At 37.4% G+C, this 21,361-nt stretch overlaps 1 protein-coding gene across 2 annotated transcripts in view; it reads right to left on the reverse strand.

Annotated features, from left to right (window-relative positions):
* The window catches only part of JAKMIP1 (janus kinase and microtubule interacting protein 1), a 141,461-nt gene that overhangs the window by 66,185 nt on the left and 53,915 nt on the right, over nucleotides 1-21,361 (reverse strand). Inside the window, exons 1-3 of one of the 2 annotated variants that reach the window (XM_050974012.1) lie at nucleotides 20,520-20,664; nucleotides 10,214-10,488; nucleotides 3,209-3,703 (exon numbers count right to left, since the gene is read on the reverse strand). In XM_050974012.1, the coding sequence (XP_050829969.1) occupies nucleotides 3,209-3,703; nucleotides 10,214-10,342 (624 nt within the window). In that variant the 5' untranslated portion in view covers nucleotides 10,343-10,488; nucleotides 20,520-20,664. Of the gene's footprint in view, nucleotides 1-3,208; nucleotides 3,704-10,213; nucleotides 10,489-20,519; nucleotides 20,665-21,361 lie in introns of those variants that run through there. The other variant, XM_030239075.2, reaches the window with a different exon arrangement.

Genomic DNA, 21,361 nt, shown 5'->3' on the forward strand with positions numbered 1-21,361 from the left:
TTCCCACCTGGGCTGGCAGCAGAGCAAGGCTGGGCTGCTTCCCAGGATCACCAACAATGTGAGCAGGCTATTTCAGGATTGCCTGGCAAAAGAGAGCAACTTTACTTACCTCTGAAAACTAACTGCAAACCTGATTATCAAACCAAGTCAGTCAGTTAGATGGCAAGCTTAATCAAGGACAAAGATAAATTGGCTAAAATGGCTATTTTGTGTGCTTTTGCAGAGTTTTCATTCTGTGGAACAATAGAACTGCTCAGACTCAACTACTCAGAAAATATGGGCTGAACAAAATAAATAATAACTGTTCTTTTTTTCTTATCTTATTCTCCAAGGTGCCTCTTTACTTTCAAGACATCTGTTTCATTTGTCCCTCCAGTTTGTAATTAGCTATTTTTACTTCTGTTTTCATAGCTGCCAGCACATTGTGCTGATGCATATACACAACAAGGATACATTTTCTTGGAGGATGGGGGAGTAAAATCCACAGCAATAAGCATCCCTTAAATTAATGGAAAAATTTGTATCAGTCTTACATTTCCAATTACAGGAACTGAAAAATTCCAGTATAATTTCTTACTGCACATACAAAAAAACATGTTATAAGTTTTGCCAAATTTTACTTTCTCTTATTAGGCACTAGGACCTTAGCCATCCAATGTTGTTTATGTTGAGGTTTGTGGGGTATTTTTTATGGCTCACTTCAAACACAATTCCCAAACTGATTATTCATATTTTTATAAAATATGGTCAATATAATTGTATCCATATACACATGGACAATGGATTTTGCTTTTTTTCTTTCTCATAACCTCTTTTTTAATTAACAGTCAAGAATTGTAAGATTTTAGTCAGATTAGTCATGGGTGTTAAAGTTAATGGCAAAATACAGATTCTTTTTTCTAGCTGCAATATCTACAAGAAAAGCATTCACAAAAGTAATCTGTGATTTGAAATGCAAAATAAATCAGCCAAGTCTGACAAGATAATCAGACTGCATCCTGAATTACTCTATCTGAATTTGAATTACAGTATGGCTGGCCCATTTAGGTCGTTAATTCCTAATAGTGCTGGTTTCCTAATAGTGCCACAAAACACTGCACACATACAAAAGAGCACATTAATTGAAACTCAGTTACAGAACTGTGCTAACATTAATAACACTTCCTTTCACATCCTGATCATTTAATCTCACAGAATGGTACAAACCAACAAAGAACCCCAAATCCAGAGCTGATAGGGTTAATCTGAAATCGAAGGCGAGCGTCCCTTGAACTAATTAAGTGGAGGGGAGAGGAGAGAGGGAAATATCCCAGTGATCAGATTCTATAATCCCCTGTGCTCTCTCAAAGGAAAAGACCCTATCTAGGAGCCCTGCAGTATTTTTTACCTCATCCCAGATTAAAAGGCTGCCCTGTGCAATAAGAACTACCTAAATTCCTAAGAATTCCTGGAAGAAACTCTTAAAAAAAAAACCCAAAAACCATGGAATTTAGGGAGAAAACTGAAATTCATTATATGAAAGGAAGGGAGGCACTAGAAGGCAGCACAAGACTCTTGGAGGAAGATATAAACATTTCCTGAGAAAGCCCATGAGACCAGTGGCAGGCTTCTTCTGCTGCTGGGAAAAGGAAACAAGAGCTACCTACACACTCTCCCAATATATTCACATTTTGAGATGTACTGAGTAACACAGGCCCAGCAAGGCTGCAACTAAAATTTTGAATGACTTCACAGAATTTTTTTTGGTGCCAGACAGAAAACAGAGTGCCCTTCTTCATCACCTTTGCACAACAGCAGGCTGAAAACCTCTACTCATGAAGGTGAAGGGTTAAGTACTTCCTTTGAAACCCTTCTTGGAAGAGGTTAAATTCATTTAGAAAATGTCCTCCAGAAAAACATATGCCAGAATGTATCAACCCTCCCTCTACTGTAATGCTTTGTCTGTATTTCACAGCCATGATTTTAGCATTTTACATGTCTAATAGAGAACAGAATATGAAAGAAGCTATGTTTGCAGAAACTGCATTGTCGGTCTTTGCAGTGGTCTTAATTAATGAACAAAATGATACCCCTGAGACTCAATCAGCATCCAATTAATTCAAAGCATAAATATTTACTGCATTAAAAGCTTTCATTGTCTCAGACAGAAAATCAGCAGCATTAAATAGATATTACAGTTTGTAGCTTGTCCTCATCATAATTTTTCCTGAGGAATACAAGAAATAAGAGGTCATTTCTGCACAAATTCAAACCCACAAGAAATTTTCCTAAGGAAACTGATGTTTCATTCTATTAAAAGTCTGTACTACTTGACATAACATAAATATTATGGTTATTGTATTTTTTTATTTTATTTGCATAGCTATCATACTTCTAGTTTGTGCAGATAAACCATTAGGTGTATACATAGATATGGAAAATATCATGTTACCAAACAGAAGTGTCACTTCATGAAGACCTCTCTAAAAGCATTACTGTGTACAGCCCATCTTAGATTCTTTACATTTTACAAAGCTGAACCATTTGGGGCACCCACTGTCAGGAAATACCGACTGGATTCTGATTTTATACAAACAGCATAGTCTGCCATCTGTGCTGAACTCCTAGGGTTTATGAAGCGTGAAAAAAGCCTGATGTCCTAGGCCTAACTTTGCTGCTCCTATAGAAAAAACACAGAAATTCTGAAAGGGCAACAGTGAATGACCTGGATAAAGATGCAATATAATATTGAATGACCTGGATAAAGATGCAAAAGAAGCAAAGAGACTGTCTTGTTTCAGCACAAGTGATTCCTCCAATTTAAATATAAAATCCTATATGAATTTATTATTGCCATCTCACAAGGCATTCTTGCACTGTCCAATGAACAATCCCTGACTTGTTTTGGTCACCAGGAATATAGTTGTGCAACTAGGAAGGAAAAAGTCTATTTCATTGATCTGTTGAGAAAATTCATTCTGAAAAGCCTTGGCTGACTTTTAATCTATTTGGTGGGACATAAAGCTTTGGACTGTGTTGGATAGGCTATGGAGCCAAGGTTCACCTTTGCTGTAAGGAGGAGAAACAGTGGAAAGAGTGGCCCATTGTAGCAATCAGCACTGATGGAAGATAACACTGCCAAAGGCTGCTTTGATGTCTGTGGGCACATACAGTAATGCATCAATACCTGCTACAAACTGAAATCAGCAGCATTACTCAGTGAACTTACCAGCCTGCGGATCTCCCTCTCACACTCCCGCTTTATTCTATTGATCTCGTCCTGGTGGGACTGATAAGCCGTGCGCAGGTCCGCAGCCTTCATTTTATCTGCCTGCATGATGTTATTCAGAGCTTCTTCAAGCTGCTTTTTGCCAGATTTCAGCTCCAAGATCTCCTGTTGCAGCTTCATTCGCTCCCCGTCGAACGCCTTGCGAGCCTCCTCCTTTGCCTCGCTCAGCAGCGCCGTCTTCACCTTGTCAGCCGCCCCGTCCCGCAGGACATTCACTGTTGACTGCAAACGCTGGATCTCACCATCTTTGATTTTCACCATTCTTGCCACCTCCTGCTCATGCTGCCGGATCAGTAGCTCTCTGACACTCTGAAGTTCCTTCATTTTCTCCTCGTGGAGCTTGGCTTTCAGTTCAGAAACATAGGCAGTGTGCTTATGCTGTTCCTGCTCCCTTTCTTGCTTAACCTCTTGGATCTTTTCTCTCAGTTTACCCACCTGGAACAAAATAAAAAATACTGATTAACAAGCACCACTCCACTTTTTAAAGTCACCAAGGAAACTGCCTCTAAACTATTCTTAAACACCTATCCTGAAAGACTGCACACCTCTCTCCAGTAAATAAATGGAGAAGCAGGGCTGGGAGAAGGCCATGTGCATGTTAAGGAAGCTGCTATAGGGAAGTGCAACTGGTAATGGGTTCTCACAGATCTAGGGAATAAAATAAAACTGACCTACATGCAATCTAGTTATCTCCTTATTTCCTGTACCAACCACACCAGACTGTTCTCATCCATAACCCCTCTACTGCGCTCTACAAGCAAATGGAAAATTACTCAAACAGGGAAAAGACTTTATGTTTATGCTGGAAATACTTTTCTTTTGGATTTCTTAATTTCTTAGCTATTTTAATGGAAAAGTCCTTATTATATAAGCCAAAAGAATTGGCCTTTTGAAAAATCAAGTCTACTCAGTGGACCTCAGATCTCCCCCCAAAACTGAGACTATACATGTCCCCAGACATTTCAGAAAATGTAGGCCAATGAGTCTAAGGGCTGGGGAGGGAGTAGTGGAAAAATGGTATAGACTATTATAGTAATATCCACTGTGATGAAACCTCATTATAAAATGATGCTCAGCAGGCTGCATGGAAAGCAATGCTTTTTTCCATGTGGGATTAGATGTTAATTTAGAATAAAGGGGGAAAAAGAGAAAGGCTCACTTGTCTATTGTAGTATACCAGAAAGGCTATAATGTATTTCTTCATTCATACTTTTAGTAACATCTTTCAACTATCCCCATTATTGAGACTGCCAAAACCTCTGTAAGAGGCAGAGGTTTCAAAAATTGTATTTTAACCTTCAGTGACAATACAAACTTACATAGCAAATAGAGTTTCATTTTAAAAGGAGGCTACCGAGCAGCAAAATATTAGCCACTGCCACAACTGCCTCTATCTCTGCAACACAAAGTTGTGATCTGTAGTCATGTGATGCATTTAATTTACACTAAATTAAGCCAGAATTGCAACTTGATCAGAGAGGTGTCCAGTCAGGATCAACCCACCACAACTTGACCTGAAGCCTTCAGACAGCTGGGACAGCAGACCTTTCCTGTGCAGAAGATGTTACAATCCTCTTATTTTGAACAGCAGCTTTGACAATTAACCATCTCAAACTTAACTTTGATTTAAAGAAAGGAATGCATTGGAGCAAGAAAGGAAGGAAAAGTATCACACATTTTTATGAAAGTAACCTAGATGCACTGTTGACTAAACACCAGCTGGCAGAGCACTATAATTAGAGCTGTTCAAAAGGTAATAGCTCTGAGTCAGGCAGTCACACGCAGATTTTATAGAGATTGTCACTCTGTTCCAGGATGATCCTAAGAATGTATCTTTATTAAGAGAGACAGAGGTTGGGTTTTTCCCCCAAATGGTAAATCTGGCTATTGGAAATTATCTGCAGGATATATCCATGCTTTTTTTTTTTTTTTTTCAGTGGGATGACATTTAGTTGCAAGCCTACAGTGGATAGCAGTGATTTTCAGTGCTTGCATGAAGGTACCCAATTCCATAGGAGAGTCCATTGCAGGGAGGCTGGACTAGATGATCTTTAAAGGTCCCTTCCAAGCCATACCATTCCATGATGCTGTAACAAAACTGACACTTACCCACCTATCTACCATCAGAAGAAAACAAACTGGTTTATAGATAAATTTAAAAATGAAACAACACTCATTATTTACTTATTGCCTTACTGATGAGTCAAGAAAATTGAAATTAAATTGAGCAATGAAACCAACTAATGACAACACAGGGAAACAAACTGCATAATGGCACATACAAACACAGATAATATAGCTCAGGAACCACAGTAATTTTAAATTAGTCATGTTGCACATAAAGCATATGACTGAAAGGCAGTTTTCAATACAACACATTCATGAGCTCAACTTCCTAAAAGAATTTTTAATAAATGAGAAATGGATTTTGACATTTTGGAGGAGCACTGAGTCACCAAATTAGCAGACTTGCTCAATTTTTTTCATCTTTCACCAAATTAAGGGAAAGCAAGGCAAAACCAATATGCACTGTTGCTGTCTGTGAGAACAGGTATTAACCACTCAGAGTAACTGAGTACTATCATATATCACTACTAATTTTACCTAAAAGCTTCAGCAAGAGGACTTTAAACAAGAAGAATTTTAATCCTTCAAAAAAACCCTGGGAATCCTTCAAAATCCACAAAAAATAAAATTCCTTCAAAAACACAGCATATTAAATGCTTATTACAGCTCATGATCTAGAAAAAAAATACATCCCAATTCTCAAGGTCTTTTCTTATAACTGCTTTTGGTCAGAGAAGATGGAAAGTTAGATCTGTCTGTTAGATCTTCTCTGAAAGCCATAATCTGCCCTTCTTCACCCCTCAGTCCCTCTCTCCTGCACACTGTGCAGTTCTGTACTCCTCTGGCTTCCAGAACAAGAATGACATGAAAATAGTAGTGTGGCATTTTCCCACAAGCCTGAGTCTAACTTTTTGGGTTATTTTCTTTTGTTTTGTTTTCTTTTATATGGAGGAAGCTATTCTATCCAAGAAATAAGTCAATAGGAAAGCAAAGTCAGGCATAATATCAGGGCATCAAAAAAAAATTATTGTCTACCTTTCTAAATTAAAAACGTAATAATTGGTGCATGTTTGATACAATGCTGTCAGTTCTGGGCTCCAAAGTTCAAGAAAGACAAGGAGCTACTGGAGGGGGTTCAGTAGGGGGGCCACAAAGGTAAGAAGGGGTCTGAAGCATCTCTTATGAGGAGAGACTGTGGGAGCTGGGCCTGTTTAGAGAAGACTGAGAGGAGACCTTTCCAGTACATATAAATATCTTGGAGAGTGTCAGGAGCACAGTGCCAGGCTCTTTTTCGGTGGTGCCCAATTACAGAATGGCCATAAACTAAAACACACGAATATTCACCAAGCCATTCTGTCACTCCTCTTCCCAGTGGTGAGGTAGGCAGTGGCATCTCATTTATCCTAACTCCTAGATGTTGTGTCACAAGCCTATATACGTACAGTCACAGGTAGAATAGGGATATTTAAAAGCAATAACTGAACTTGGTGAAGATAGAGCGACAGCCAACATTATAACACCTTGCTACCTAGAACAAAGTATTACTCCAAATATTGATGACTACCTTCTAACTTTTCCTAACTCTCTCAATGGGAATATTCACATTTGGAATACTTGTTCCTAAATATTCATGGATCTCATCACAAGCATTTATAAAACCACTGAGCTAACTGCCAAGACCATGCTCATTCACTGCAGCTCCTTGTGCTCATAGCACTGAACTTTAAGGTTCAGTCAGAGTGAGACCTGATCCCATTCATTAAAATAAGTAAAATTTTTGTGCTGTGCTTTGGTCAGCTCCTTTCATTAGTCATTACCCAACATCTGGATGTTTTCCAACAAAGCGTTTTCGCTCTCAGAGTGGGGGTATGTGAGCCCCTGTTCAGTTCATGCATTTCCTTCTCCAGGCTCTCCATAGATGGCAGCAAACCTACAGTCCAGAAGGACATCCTGTATCCAACAGGGTCCCCAAAGCTGACAAAGCAGGTGTTCCCAAAACTAGACACAGCACAGGGGAACTAAGGCAGGGCCACAACTTTTGCTTCACCCCTTAGGCAGCACAAATGAACCCAGCTGCTCATGTGTCCAATGGTCAGAACACCACCAGCAAGACCAACAATGATGCACATCCAAAAACGTGCAAACATATCCATTTTGGATCAGGTATTCCATAAACATGCAGTAAACAACTTCACAGAAAAAATTTCTTTACATGGATCTACGACCAATGAAACAAGATGTACTAGGAAAACATGTACAAAGTTTTGAATGTCTCTCGGGTAAAACTTTATTTCAGAGAAAGCAGTATTTTTCAGGCAAAGTATGGTAAGGCTAATTTCCATTTGTGATGTCTCTCATCAATTAGAAGGTTCCTTCTCAGATAAATCATTTATATAGGCATATACGTGAGGGAAAAACAGTTTAGGAAAATTAAATTGAATAAATTGGCCCCACAAGAGTTTACCTTTCCTAATACAGTTCATATCTCACCGGTCACAGAGCTGTCTGTTTAGCACCTTCAGTACTTCTCTCTTACCTATATTTACACCAGTAAATAAATCTAATTTACCTAGAATTCTCTAGGTACAGTTTTTTTACTTTTCTGATACCAAGAAATAATTTTTGTTGGTTTTGTTACTATTTTTGAACTACAGTCTAAACAGGAAAAATCTCTATGGCTTTGGTTTACTCATCTTGTCAGTCAAGTCTTCCTGTAACTGCTGCACAGACCAAGAGTAGGCTGGGAAATAAACCACACGTTCAGTTCCAGTTAAGTGATTTACAGCAAGCACCACAGCAAAGATGAGGGAAAGAGGTTGAAGACCTCCTCCTCCAGCTGCATCCTCACAGAAATGCACTCCAACACACTGTAGGATTTACTTCAGACTGCAATGCACACTTGGTAGGATTTTAGAGCACTCTGGCTGTAATTTCCTCTTTCCTCTTTCACAGATTCCATTGTGAGCTCACCCATTTCTCTGCATGCATATGTGCACTGTACACATTCTGTCTCCAGTAACAACCTCAACACACTAGAAAATATTAAATTTTTAAGCTGAAGAAAGATGAACTAGAAATCAAGCTGAAGCAAATTCTATACAGAATATAGTGTAAGAAGACTAGTTATTGAAAATATTCCTGCAGCTGTCAAAGTCATGTACTTACACCTCATTCTTACCTGAATCAAGAGGTAAACTTGATGCTCTTACAGGTAAAGACTGGAAGTGAATCAGGGCTAAACTCTCTCTAGTGTTCATGTAATTTTTTTTAACCAGAGTTATTTAATCAGTCAAATTTAATTCATTCTTCTGTCCAAGGTATAAGATTACTTTGTGCGCTTTTTTTAACGCAATTTTAAAAATCATAATAAAATTCACATCCATATTTCTGCATATAAAGTTATGCAGAACAAAATAGGAAATAAGATGACTAAAAAAAAAATTAAGGAGTGTAAATGTAATCTACCATCAACTCAAGTCTCCAAACAGAAACACTGAGACTCTAAACACAGTGAAATAATGCAACTTACTGACCTGTAAATTATAAAGGGTACTAGCTACTACTAAATTTCATGGTGTATGGTTTTAAAAAGCTTAAGTAGTTTGTGCAACTTGTTTTAAAATTTCTTGTCATAATATCAATCAACAGCAAGAGAAGTTGGATGAGAAAGCAAATAGCAAAACCCCTGACTTATCTGTTAATTTATCAGTACCCCTGACCCATAAGAGATTTGAATTTTTGCTTTAGTCTGTGAAGAAGAAAAATTTCCAAGGCAACACAAATTTAGTTGGCTGATATTTTCTGAATCTATTGCATCATTCAAACACAAATTAAGGCTTTGTGATTTTTTTTTCCTCTGTAAAAATATTAATCTAAGGATTACATTTGTGATGGGTTTTGCCTTTACTTTGTAAATTAAAATACAAAAAATAAGAACCTTTCAAAGCTGAGTACCACAGAAGGATGTTAATGAAACTGCAATGTACAGAAATGTTGTTATTCAGGTGTTCCACATTTTTCACTGACAAAAAGGAAAAAAGGCTAGAACAAAATCCTTTATATAAAGAGAACATATTTTCAGTGCATACCTTCTCCACTTGGTAACTCTTTGAGACTCTTGCAACTACAGTATCCCCAATCAAATACTGCTAAATCCACCTGCACATGGATTATTCTCCAGAACTGCCTTGTGCAAAGTCAAATGCACTAATTGATTTTAATAAATAACAGAATGTAAATAACCTTACTGGCTTATCCATATTTTGAACAACCTACAGAAAGATATAAAAGTAACTGCTAATCTTCATAAATACAAATGTATTTGATGAATTAATATTTGATGAATCTTATGTGTCCTCTTGACTAAATACCAGTTGAACATATGCTAGGTAGACAAATATTGATGAATCTGTTTCATCAGCAATCAGATGCATCATTGAATAGCTCAGAACAATGCCACACAAAACCTCAGCAAATCAAATTAGGACTCCTACACAGACAGTTTCCAGTTAATTGATATTCTTCATTGGCATTTAAAGTGACATGCCCTGAATAAAGTGCTGATATTTGATTTTGAAGACAGTTCTTTTTACAACATACAATTTTCAGTAAGATCAAATACAAAACCCCCTTGTCAGTAAGCTAATGGCATTTGTATTGATGTGATTGCAAATTTCAGTGACTGGATGTTTGGGGAAATTTAGTCACTTTTGCACAATATTTAAAACAATTGGTACCAATTTTAGTTTATCAGTTGCTCTTCTGATTTCACTTCTCTGTCATGTTTTTCTTTTACAACTAAGACATTTTAGTATCAAACTCTGCTGGTTTCTAACAGTGCTGCTGTTAAAGGAATGATCACAAAATAGAGACAAGTACCTTGGTTTTTTCTTGCTGAAATTCTATCTGGATGTTGGTCAGTTTAGCTCGCAGCTCCTCATTGGCAGCTTGCAGGGCTTCAGTCTCCATGTCGGACTTCTCTCCCTTGGCACGACTTTTCTTTGACATAATTGTTTTTGAAGTTTAAAATAAAATGTTTGCTCCACACTGAGCTACCAGCTAGTGCTTTCTGCTTTTAGCACTGAAGAGTTGTGCAGTGGTCAAAAAAACCTTTCATACCAGTCTCTGCCATCATGGGAGCAGTCTCTCATGGCCTGGAAGAAGCAAAGTGGTAGGAACAGAATGAGGCTACAGCTTTGAGCAGAATCAAATATCAGACTTAACATCCATTTTTAAAGCACACTGGACTTCCTTGAATTATACTATACTGCATAATGTACCCGAGTTTGAAAGAAACAGATAAGTTACATAATATTTCACCATCTCTAAACTCTATCCACGGTATTCTGATATTCACATAAACAGAAGTATAAACAGTTCTGATGAATATAGCATATAAACAGAAATTATATCTTATTCAAGACCTGACTGGAATCATCCTCAGAGTTCCCAAGAGGCACAGAGAAAACCATAAATTAATTGAGGTAGTGTTTCAGTGGGAATAGTTTATTTTCTGTAGTAAGAAGAAAGTATTTTTCTCCCTAATGTATCATTTATAATGCATAATTGTATTATTCATAATTATCATCGAGTTTTGCATCATCAGCACCTATTAAAATAGTATCACAAAACTGGAAAAATATATAAAAACGTTTCTTTAAATATCCTGTCTACAACCTGCTTATGTTCAGGGCTGATACTGTTTGAAAAGCTGCAAAGGAAACAAGAAAGTATTTAACTTCATTTTCATTTCCCAGTATGCTCTAAGCTTAAAAAGTATTCAATTATTTAAATCAGCTTTATGTAATATTCAAGGAGAATATCACTAGCAGACAAAGAACACTAATTCTGATAATTAGGAAATCCCATGATTAGTTTGCTTCATGAGTAGTTAGTATAGAAGTTTAATCTGTGATTTTTTTTTCCTCTCTGCTCTTCTCTAAGAATAACCCAGTGCCCCACAAGACCAAACTGTGGAACAAGGGCTATCAATGCTGAACTAGTTTCCAAACCCATTTTCTCTGCACATTTTTAAATATTCACATAATTTCATCATTAAATTTTTGACTAAGCAGAAAGGTTCCTATTTTAAAACTGAATTATATTACTGGAGTGTTATATTTCCAAGAAAATTTTTATCTAATTGCCATCCAACACTAAGCTGATCTTTCCAACCTGCTACTGGAGATGGGGAGTTATTTTGAAATTGTATTAGAATGAAAATCCCATGCATTCCTTAGCACATACTTTCTAAAGGGTTAGTGACTAATACCTCAGGTGTGCAGAGAAAAACTAAACCCCTCAGTTTTATGCTCCTTTTCAAGCACTGGTGAACAGGTGGTGAATTAAATATCTTTCTTAGAATGACAAGCCAAATCAGAAGAAAAGTGAACAGAACTCAGGATGCCAAGTCTCTGTTTTATTATATTCCCATTGGGTTCTTTCATTTGTAAAAAGCAATGAAAAAAACCCATGAACTTTATCAATTATTTGCTGAAGTAACTTTAAAGAAATAATTGTTTTGTTCTGTAATATCAGATATCCTTCCTTTGAAGTATAAAGATTTACCAAGGTATCCTATTCAATAATTTTTTTTTGTTCCTTGTATTCATTATATGAAGCATTTTAATACACAATCTGTGAAAATAACAGGAACTTAAATAAATTATAAATTTTTATGTATTAGACCTACCTTACAAAAGAAATAAACACTGGTGCTATAGTGATTTTACACATAGTAGTTGATTCAAAAGAAACAAATCAGCAATACTCTTACAGTAAATTTTTAAAAAGGAACTCTTTGGTGAATAGAAGAAATGTGAGGAATTACTGCTCTTAATAAAGGAATTTCATGCTATTAATCTATGGAGTTTCTATGATGCTCAAATTACATTTAATTCTCAAATTAGCCTTAAAACTAGAGAGTACAGCATTAGTCTTTGAAGTACTCTTTAAAATTAAAAAAAACCTCTCAAGGCATTGCTCTCAATGTTTTTCCTTTAACTCTCAACATTTGAAAATTGTACTTTTCAAGTAAAAGAAAAGCTTATATCCAGAACCTGAAGAAAATCACCCTCTTTTCTTATAGGCATTGAGGGAAGTAGCATGGGGAGGGGAGCAAAAGCACCACCTCCCAACCAAACTAAACACAATATAAAACCACAAAAAAATCAAAAGAAATAACCAAAAGAAAAAAAAACCAACAACAACAACAAAAAAAACAAAACAAAACAAAACAAAAAAAAAACAAAAAAAAAAAAAAAAAACCAAAAAAACCCTCAAAACAAAAAAACCCACACCAAGAAACAACCACCCATCAAACTGCATTGGTGGGCCTAAAAAGAAATTTTCCATTTTTACTCTTCCCTGGATACATCTTCCAGCCTACCTATTTGAAAAGCAGGAACTATGGCAACACAAAGCCTCTCTATGCACTGAGAGAGGCACACAGCCCAGACACACAAGGGCTGGAGCAGAGACTGCATCCTGATTCCCAAATGAAAGGCACAGAACCAGTGAGGGCCCAGATTCCCTCCTATTTGATTTCCTACATTTGATATTTGGATAAAGGTCAGGTTAAACAAAAGAACAAAACAAAAAAACCACCAAACAAATTGCAAATACAGTGAGAAAAAATGAAAGAGAAAAAACATCCACTCTAACAAAATTTTACTGCTGCATTTTACTGTTGCTCAACCAACAACCTATTTATTAACTCCCCATATGTCTGCTGAGAGGCAAATTTATGATGCCACCAGGATACAGCCCCACAATCACTCCATGACTAAAAATAGCCAATTCCTGCACTCTGAGTTCTACACACTTCTTGCAACCTTGGAATCATTTGATTGTATTTTATATTTCGCATCAAGAAAAAAGATAGGAAAGAGAAATGGGTTCTAAAGCACAAGTCAGGTTTTCTGCAGTCTCTGGAACATATCAAGTTTCTGACTTTACTTGATAGGTATAGGGACAATTATCATTGAAGAAAAACAACAAAATAAATAAACTTGATTGAATCTGAATCAACTACACAATAGTTTGGGGGATTTTTCTGTAAAGGATCAAAATATTTAACATGTTTTCTCTTACAGATGTTTTGGGAAATCCATTAAATTCTTCACATACTAGAAAATCAATCAGCTGAACAATGCCCTAACTTCCAATTTTTCCTCTATTTGCTTAGCAGATTTAAAGGATGCTTTTTATAACTACCTCAATCTCTTCCCTGATTTTATCAAACAAGACAACAAACTATTTAATTAATTGCTTTATGATTATTCTAGATGTTAAATATCAATGAAACGTAATAGAAAAAAGAAAAAATCAGTTACTGCAGAAACGTGAAAGTGCAGCATCAAAGAATTTTGATGACATAAGGGTAAGGGAAAAAAGGAACCCAATACTTTCTATTGAAAAGGAAGTCAGTTTAAAGAAATTCAAGTCTTTAAACATTATCCTGTACAAAATACACAAAAATATGGGGAGGATTATATCTTTAAAGAGTGAGTCTTTCAGTAACAAACAGTAATCAACAGGAAAAGTAAGTAAACCCATAATATCAAGTAATAAATATGGCTAACATTATAACATGATACATTTACTAAATTATATCGACCAAAATTCTACATTCCAGCCTTATTTCAGACTTCAACAACATTACTCAGCTGCAGCACAATTTTTGGAAGGTGAAATTGTCAATGAGTCATCTCAGCTGAAACACCAAGCTATAATTCAGTTGCTGGAGGGAAATAATAAAGCTTCTTCATCTCTCCACTGCACGCCCACATATATAGTGTGCCATTCAACTTCTTTAATTTCAACTTTATCTGATAATTCTGCACAGCCTGCTGCAGCTACCCATAACCCTCACTGTGCTTGTGAACATGAGATGTAAGTACATTCTCAACATAGCATAATTCTGTACACTCAAGAAGTTTAAAATAAATTTTATTACCATAGCATCAGACAATAGTAAATGCAGTGGGCACAGGTACAATGTTAACTTCAGGAGTAACTTGCAGTTCACCTACGTTATAGTTTGAAAAACCAGTGATAATCCACCAGTGACTGTATGGGAAAGACAACATTCATAGCTGCTGATGCCCAAGGCACATTTCTCACAAGGCTCAGATGACCTACATTTACTGCTTCAATTCTCAGTTCTGTGTAATAAAACATGACTGAATGGATAAAAGCAAAAGAACCTCTACAGGATTGTAAAATAAAACTCATCCCACCAATAAATCTGAATGCAAATGATCAATACAGTTTTCTAAGTATATTGTAGAGTGGGCACCTTTCTGATAGCCCTTTGAAGCTACCTACAAAGACAGATCTATTTCTGTAATAACAGGACCTTTGAGGGTTACTGTAAATCATAGCCCACTTAGGGAAATACAGAGTTTCTTTACAGTGGAACACTTTGTAAATGTCACTTGATTTTTTGATGGATAAAACCAGAAACAGCTTTGTTGTTAACTAACAGCCCACATTCATTTTTCCAGATTCACAGCCTAAAGTCCTGAGCCATTCTTGCTTTAATAATATACATTATAGGGCCACACTATACAGAAAGCAATCACCAAGAAACTGTAAGCATTTTTCATTGGCTTTTTTTTGCCAGAAGACCTCAAAGTAACAATCCTGCAGAGCCATGTGGAACAGAGCTTTCCTTGGTGGAGATTACAGTGTAGCATGAGTCAGGCTTTCATGACACTCGCTCAGATTTCCACAGCAGGTGACATCCCACGGATGAGCACAGGATGTGTAAAGCACTCAGCTCTTCAGGCCAGGTTAGTAATTGCTTCCATATTTTTTTCAATGGCATCTCAGCAAAGGTGATCTGTGATTCTGTCACTCCACATCTTTCAGAAAATTCCCAATGCTCTCAGGAATCAGTATCCAGGTTTTAACTTCCCACCACGAATCACTGCCTTCCAGGTCCTTATACAGCAGTTGATAGAACTAATTTGGCAAGTTCCTAAAAGAATTTCACAAATGTATTCATTTCTCTTCAGTGAATTGGATGCTTGTGATGTGTTCATCTGTTAAAACATATGCAACTAAAATATGTATACAAGTCACTGGGCACCAATAACCCAAAAAGAAAAAAAAAAGAAAAAAAAAAAGAGTAAGTGTTTCAAACTCATTTAGATGCTATGCACACACACAAATGTGTAAATGTGTGTGTATATGACAGTAACAACCACGTGACACTGAATTTTTATTTTTGATTGGTACTACTCCATGCCACTGGATAGCATCCAGTATATTAATAGGTTCATTCTAGTGAAACGACATAAACAGCCCACCAAAAACACCCCAAAAATCTAGCTCTTAGTTTAAAAGGAATTGCCACAAGTAAAAAGGAATGTCTGAGTCAAAGAGGACACAGCACGAGGAAGGGATCCTGCACCTCCCTTCTGCACTACACAACACTCTCATACACTCAGAGTTACTGAAAACTCAGCCTGAACCCCTTCTCAGAAAGCTATGAGCTTGATTCCAGGACTTTTTATTTTTAGTAAATAAAAAATATTCACTGACTTCAATGAATGCATATTACTAATATTTACCCAGTTTCACTTTTAGCACTGTTTCAAGGATTTACAAATCATTAATCATTAATATCAGTCTATTAGCCCTATTAAAACACAAAATGCTACAAAGAGGAGTCCTGTGACACACATAAAATAAAAGAGACACTAGCACAAAAAGGCAAAGTTCAAATGCAACTAAAGATGGTAAAAGAGAACACTCCCTCCACAACCTTCACAACTCAGCTCTGTTACACAACCACAGTGCTTTAGGGTCCTGGGTTCACTGCAGCTCCAGAGGGGCAGCTCTAGGCAGAGCTGCTCCCCTGATCTCTGGGCCAATTCCTTTCTTTCCAGCAGGGACAGGAGACCTGACCTGATGCCTGCAGTCTGGCACGGTGCATCAGCCTCTGGACCTTCTCACTGTGCCCTGGCTATGAGAAGGGAGATCCCTGTGCTCCCACTGAGGAGCAGCATTCCCATCACAGCAGAATGCTTAAGAGTAAAAACAGAAGAAGGAAGAAAGGGCAGGTTACAGCATTGCTCAGTTAGGGCTAGATAAATGGCAAATACAGAGACAGATTCTAATATCTTTATTGACTATCACTGACACCCCACAAATATAATCAGCCTGTCAAATTTGGGCTTTTGGTTTATGCTGGACCAGTTTTGTTTAGCTACTCTCCTGATTTTTGCAGGAAGCTTCCTTCAGGTATTTTTTTAAACCCATCACTATTATTTTTTTATTTTATTGTAAAGAGATAGAATAACTTAAATCTGAAACTAGAAAAATTTAAAATTCAGGGATGACAGTGTGTAGAAAATGTGCAAGGCAACTGAAAGGTTTAGGGGAAAAGGTTCAGATTCCCAATTTGATGACTCAAGAGAGAGAGGAGGAACCTCAATGACAGAAAACCTGGGGTTGTCTAACACTTAATTGCATCTTGAATATTCATTATTTTGTAAATCAATGGCTTAGACTTGAGAGGTCAGGCAAGTGTAAGGAGAAGAAAAGGTGCTTCTGGATGTGACATTAGTTACCAGCTGAACAGTAAAGCAGAAGGGACATGATTTCATTCCACTGTCTCTGATCTCAATAATTATTTTGTGCTGTTGATCCCCTTTGCCAAGTCTGTAAGCTACCTCCTGCTGTGCCAGGCAGCTCACACTCTCACCTCACTGCTCCAGCACAGCAGAGGCACACAGCTCTGTGCAGAGCAGCACAAGCCCATCAGTCAGCACAAAGAATTACAAAACTTCTTCACCTACCAAGGGATGGCTCAACTTTCACACAACTTCTCATTAAAATCAGGACTCTTGGCCAAAATGAAGATATCAGCCTAGTTAATACAGGAAGACTGACAAAGAACATGCTGCATTTTTTCCAAAGTTCCCATTGTGGTCCATTTTTAAAGCCAAGTTCCTTAGTTCCTGAGTTCAAAGTAAGGATATACACTACAGAACTGGCAGTGCTGTTACTTAAATTGTGAAGACTGATAGAATTTCCAATCAGGTATCTGCCTGTGCTCAAGGATTTCAGACCTCAACCTTGTGTTTGATTACTTCATCAAGGACTCCTGCTCAGCTTCAGTGTTCTTGAACCCCAAGTGCAAATCTGATGTCAAATCTAACTGAATAATTATTAGTATTATCTTATTGGCATCAGGCTAAGGCTTGATGGATTTTGGTTGCATCTACAGTTCTGTCTCAGATACCTTGTATTTTCTCTACTAAAACACTAAATCTCTCAGTAAAGTAGGCATTACAGTTCCAGAAAGACATCAGAAATGTATTCTGAGGACAATATTATGAAACAAGAGATTATATACATGCAATGAGAAGGGAAACACAAGAGACATAGAAAGAGCCTGCAAATTTTTTTGCAGGAATCATCAAACTCAATGTCCAATAAATTGCAATTCCCTCAGATCTGTTAACTTTTTCACAGCAGTGCTCTGATAATCAGCCAACTAAAACTGGTATTTCAAATACTGGTATTTGAGTGACTGTTCATTGCAGTGAACAGACTTTAAGTCACTCTGGGAACTGGCTGATGCAACTGCATCACCTGGGATACAATATTTAAACTGGATGTTTCAGCCAGACAGGAGCTTCTTTCCCCTCTCAGCTCTCTGAAAGGGAGCTGAGCAATGGCTTCAAATACAGACAGTAAAAAGCACAGCTAGATACTAACACAGCAAGAGCCTGGAGAAAAACTTTTGCTTCTCTCTCTGGTTAAGCAGGACAGAGACAAACATGACAAAGCACAAGAAAAGCACAGAACAGAAACTGTGAACTGTGAACTCTTTGTGCAACCATCTTCCAATATCCACCAACAGAGAACGCTTCACCACCGTGAGAAGACTACAAATAAAATACCCTTCTGGTAACTGCCAGCAAATTTGATTCAAACCATTCCAGACCTGCTGGAAATGTTGTTGGCAAGTTGGCCACCAGAAATACAAATGTGCTCTCTGAAGATACTAAAAGTTGAATGTGGCAGCCATGAACAGTTGCAGAAAATATATTTATCCAGATACATGTATCAACATCATAATTTTAAGGGCAGCATCCCTCAGAATGTTAAAAAGATGCATTCAATCATGTTTTTTCATTAAAAAGAGGGAAACAGGCAAGTAGATATAAATATAAAACTCCAGAAATACTCTGTGACACACCACTATAGACTGTGACACTTTCTGTTGTCCAGATTAGACTGCCCCAAAGTATTCTGAAGCTCAGAAATTAATCAATGCACAAACACACACACACACACACACACACGTGCAAATAAAGCTTCCTAAATTAGGGATAATGTTAGACAGAACCAGACTACTTGAACATACAACTTTGAGTGCTTTAGTATGCAGAGTGTATGTGCAACTTATGGGGGGATCCAATTTATGGGGCCACAGCACTGCTAGCAGTGTACCCTGAACTGCTGAGTGCTGTCACAGTCAAGCTGATTTAGACATTTAGGGGGACTAAAAAAGTGATTTGCTATTCACTCCAAAGAAAACATCCTGTCTCTTTACCTATGTAATGTCTCTCCTTCACTGAGAATCAAGATTGCATTTCACTATACTGCTTCAGAGAGCAAATTGTGAAGGTGCTACAGTGTTTTGCAGAAAGTTGAGTCCAAGACACGTCACCTAAAGCTTACAAAAGTCCCAATGGTTAAATGAAAAATGTTTACGCTTCACTGCTTCAGAACCCAATCTCCTTCTTGCCATGGTGCCTGCAAAGAAGGTTATTCTCTGGAAGGTCTAAATGGCTGCAAATCATCTGTGACCATAGACAAAAATCTTTATTCAAGTTGTATTATCATGTAAATTTGGCACAGTTGCAATCCTGTCTATGAATCCCGTTGTGTAGAAATATGTTCATACAGTTTCTGCCATTGATTGAACTTGGTGTTCAGTTCTGTTCCTCTTCCCACCTCATCCCCTAGAAGAGGTGGCAGAGGGAAGCCTCAAATTTAGGGTGCTGGCAGTGACTTTACAAAAAAACTTAGTCTTAATGAAGACTCAGTGGAAAAATATGGAAATAGGTCTTGCCAAGAACTATTCTTTCTACACCATCTCCCTAAACTTGAGGTGAAAGGGTGAATCAGATTTTCCTTTAAGGTTATGGTTATCACAGCTATGGCAGTAACACTAATTTTTCACCTCCTACATAGCAAACCCATACTAGCAGAACTGAAAGCTTCATGTAAATCAAGACTTGGCTGTCACCTGTGTACATTGCCCTTGCACATGAAAGGGGAAATGCTGAAATGCTGCCTCTTTCAGTGAACAGTGTGAAAACTGGGAGCTCTTAAGTGAAGCCATGCTCATTCCCCTCCCAGGGCATATATATTCAAATGCCTACACTACAAACACATACTATTTATTAATTTTTTTGCAGTAGAGGCATCTGGAAACATCAGAAAGATCTTCACTAACACTTCCCAAATGTTGTAAGGGATTCAGAATTGAAAACTTCTAGATGTTTGCTTTGAGATATGCAAGTCTTCACCAGCAAATAAGAAGGCTATGTTTCCTTTCCTTGTCCCAGAGTATGCATTTTTAATTCTTACTCTGATTTTTTTTAATTCTTACTCTAGAAGTTAATTGAAATGCCCAAATACTCTCTGCCTCCCTTCTTGTACAAAATCTCACACTTTTGTCTTGTGTTGTAATAACATGCAGCACAACTGCATAAATGTAGTATGTGCAGATGTGCACAGGATAGATTTCCTTCAGAAAGGGTAAATTGTAGGTGTTGAGATTAAAATTAGTGTCCTTCAAGATTTTTCTCCTAGAAATCAACACTCACACAATGCTATGCATAAAGCAGGATTTTGTCCACATGTATACATATACTGCCATAATAAAATCTCATTATCAAAGCTACTTAATATTCAAAACACCATTTGGAGCTATTGACATTACAAATTAATTGAATTGAAGAGCTGAGAAAAACAAACAAAAAGCTAGAAAGAAAGAGAACCATAACTAGGAGAGAGCCTATTTATCAAGAAAAAGCACCAGATGCTGTAAAAGTGGTATATCCTAAGGAATTCTCAGAACTGCCAAGTTTATGGGCTCTCACTACTGTTTACTGAATGCACAACACATAGGCTACAGGTTTCTCACAGTTCATACCTTTTTTTTTCCCATTCATACTCATTTATGAACATACAAGGAGCTCCAGAAAAGACTGAAGATCTGCTGTGCTTTAATACTGGACAGCAAGGCTGATTTATTTGAGAGCCCTTTCCATGGTGTCAGAAAAGTCTGTTTACTTTGCCTTTTAAGACCTCTTGCAAACACTCAGCACACAGATGATTACTTTTGGATGACTAAGTGCAACGTCCCTTATCTTATCTCAACACAACCATAACCAACCTCAGACTTATCTAGTGGTGAAACATGTGTGGGAATTCTGCCAGCAGCGGCACAGCCACCAGCCACCCAAACCTACTACCTTGCTCCATTTGCAAGGAAGAAAAACTCTTTAGACACAAGCATGTTATAGTACTTCTCTTCTGTGTTTGGAAAATAATGGAACATAAGTAATATTTGTATAGAGGATTAGTCAGCACAGGTTGATTGTTCAGAGGATGTTGAAAGCAATACCAAAATTTATCTCAATTTAATTTTCAGTGTTCAGAGAAAGAAGGAAAATATGAATCTTTGATAGATTTCATGATCAGTCAGCAAAAGAAAGGAAGGGCCATTTAAAAAGATGTGCCTGGTCCTATTGCAGGGCCAGGCATGCTGCAGCAATCCTAAATTTTCACAGAAGCAGCCAGCCATTCTCTAGAGCAAAGTGCCAGCTCACAGCTGCATGATATAGCAGCACCATTCCTGCATGAATGCTTGTGTTTGCACTTCCAGCCCGAGGAGACACTTGGAAGAGATCAGGAACAGTCTAGACAAGTAACAAGACATTGACATGCAAGGAATATAATCAAAAAGAAAAACAGGGACCACATAGGAAAGAT

This window comes from Serinus canaria, chromosome 4 (assembly GCF_022539315.1).
Source record: "Serinus canaria isolate serCan28SL12 chromosome 4, serCan2020, whole genome shotgun sequence".
Classification (NCBI taxonomy): domain Eukaryota; kingdom Metazoa; phylum Chordata; class Aves; order Passeriformes; family Fringillidae; genus Serinus; species Serinus canaria.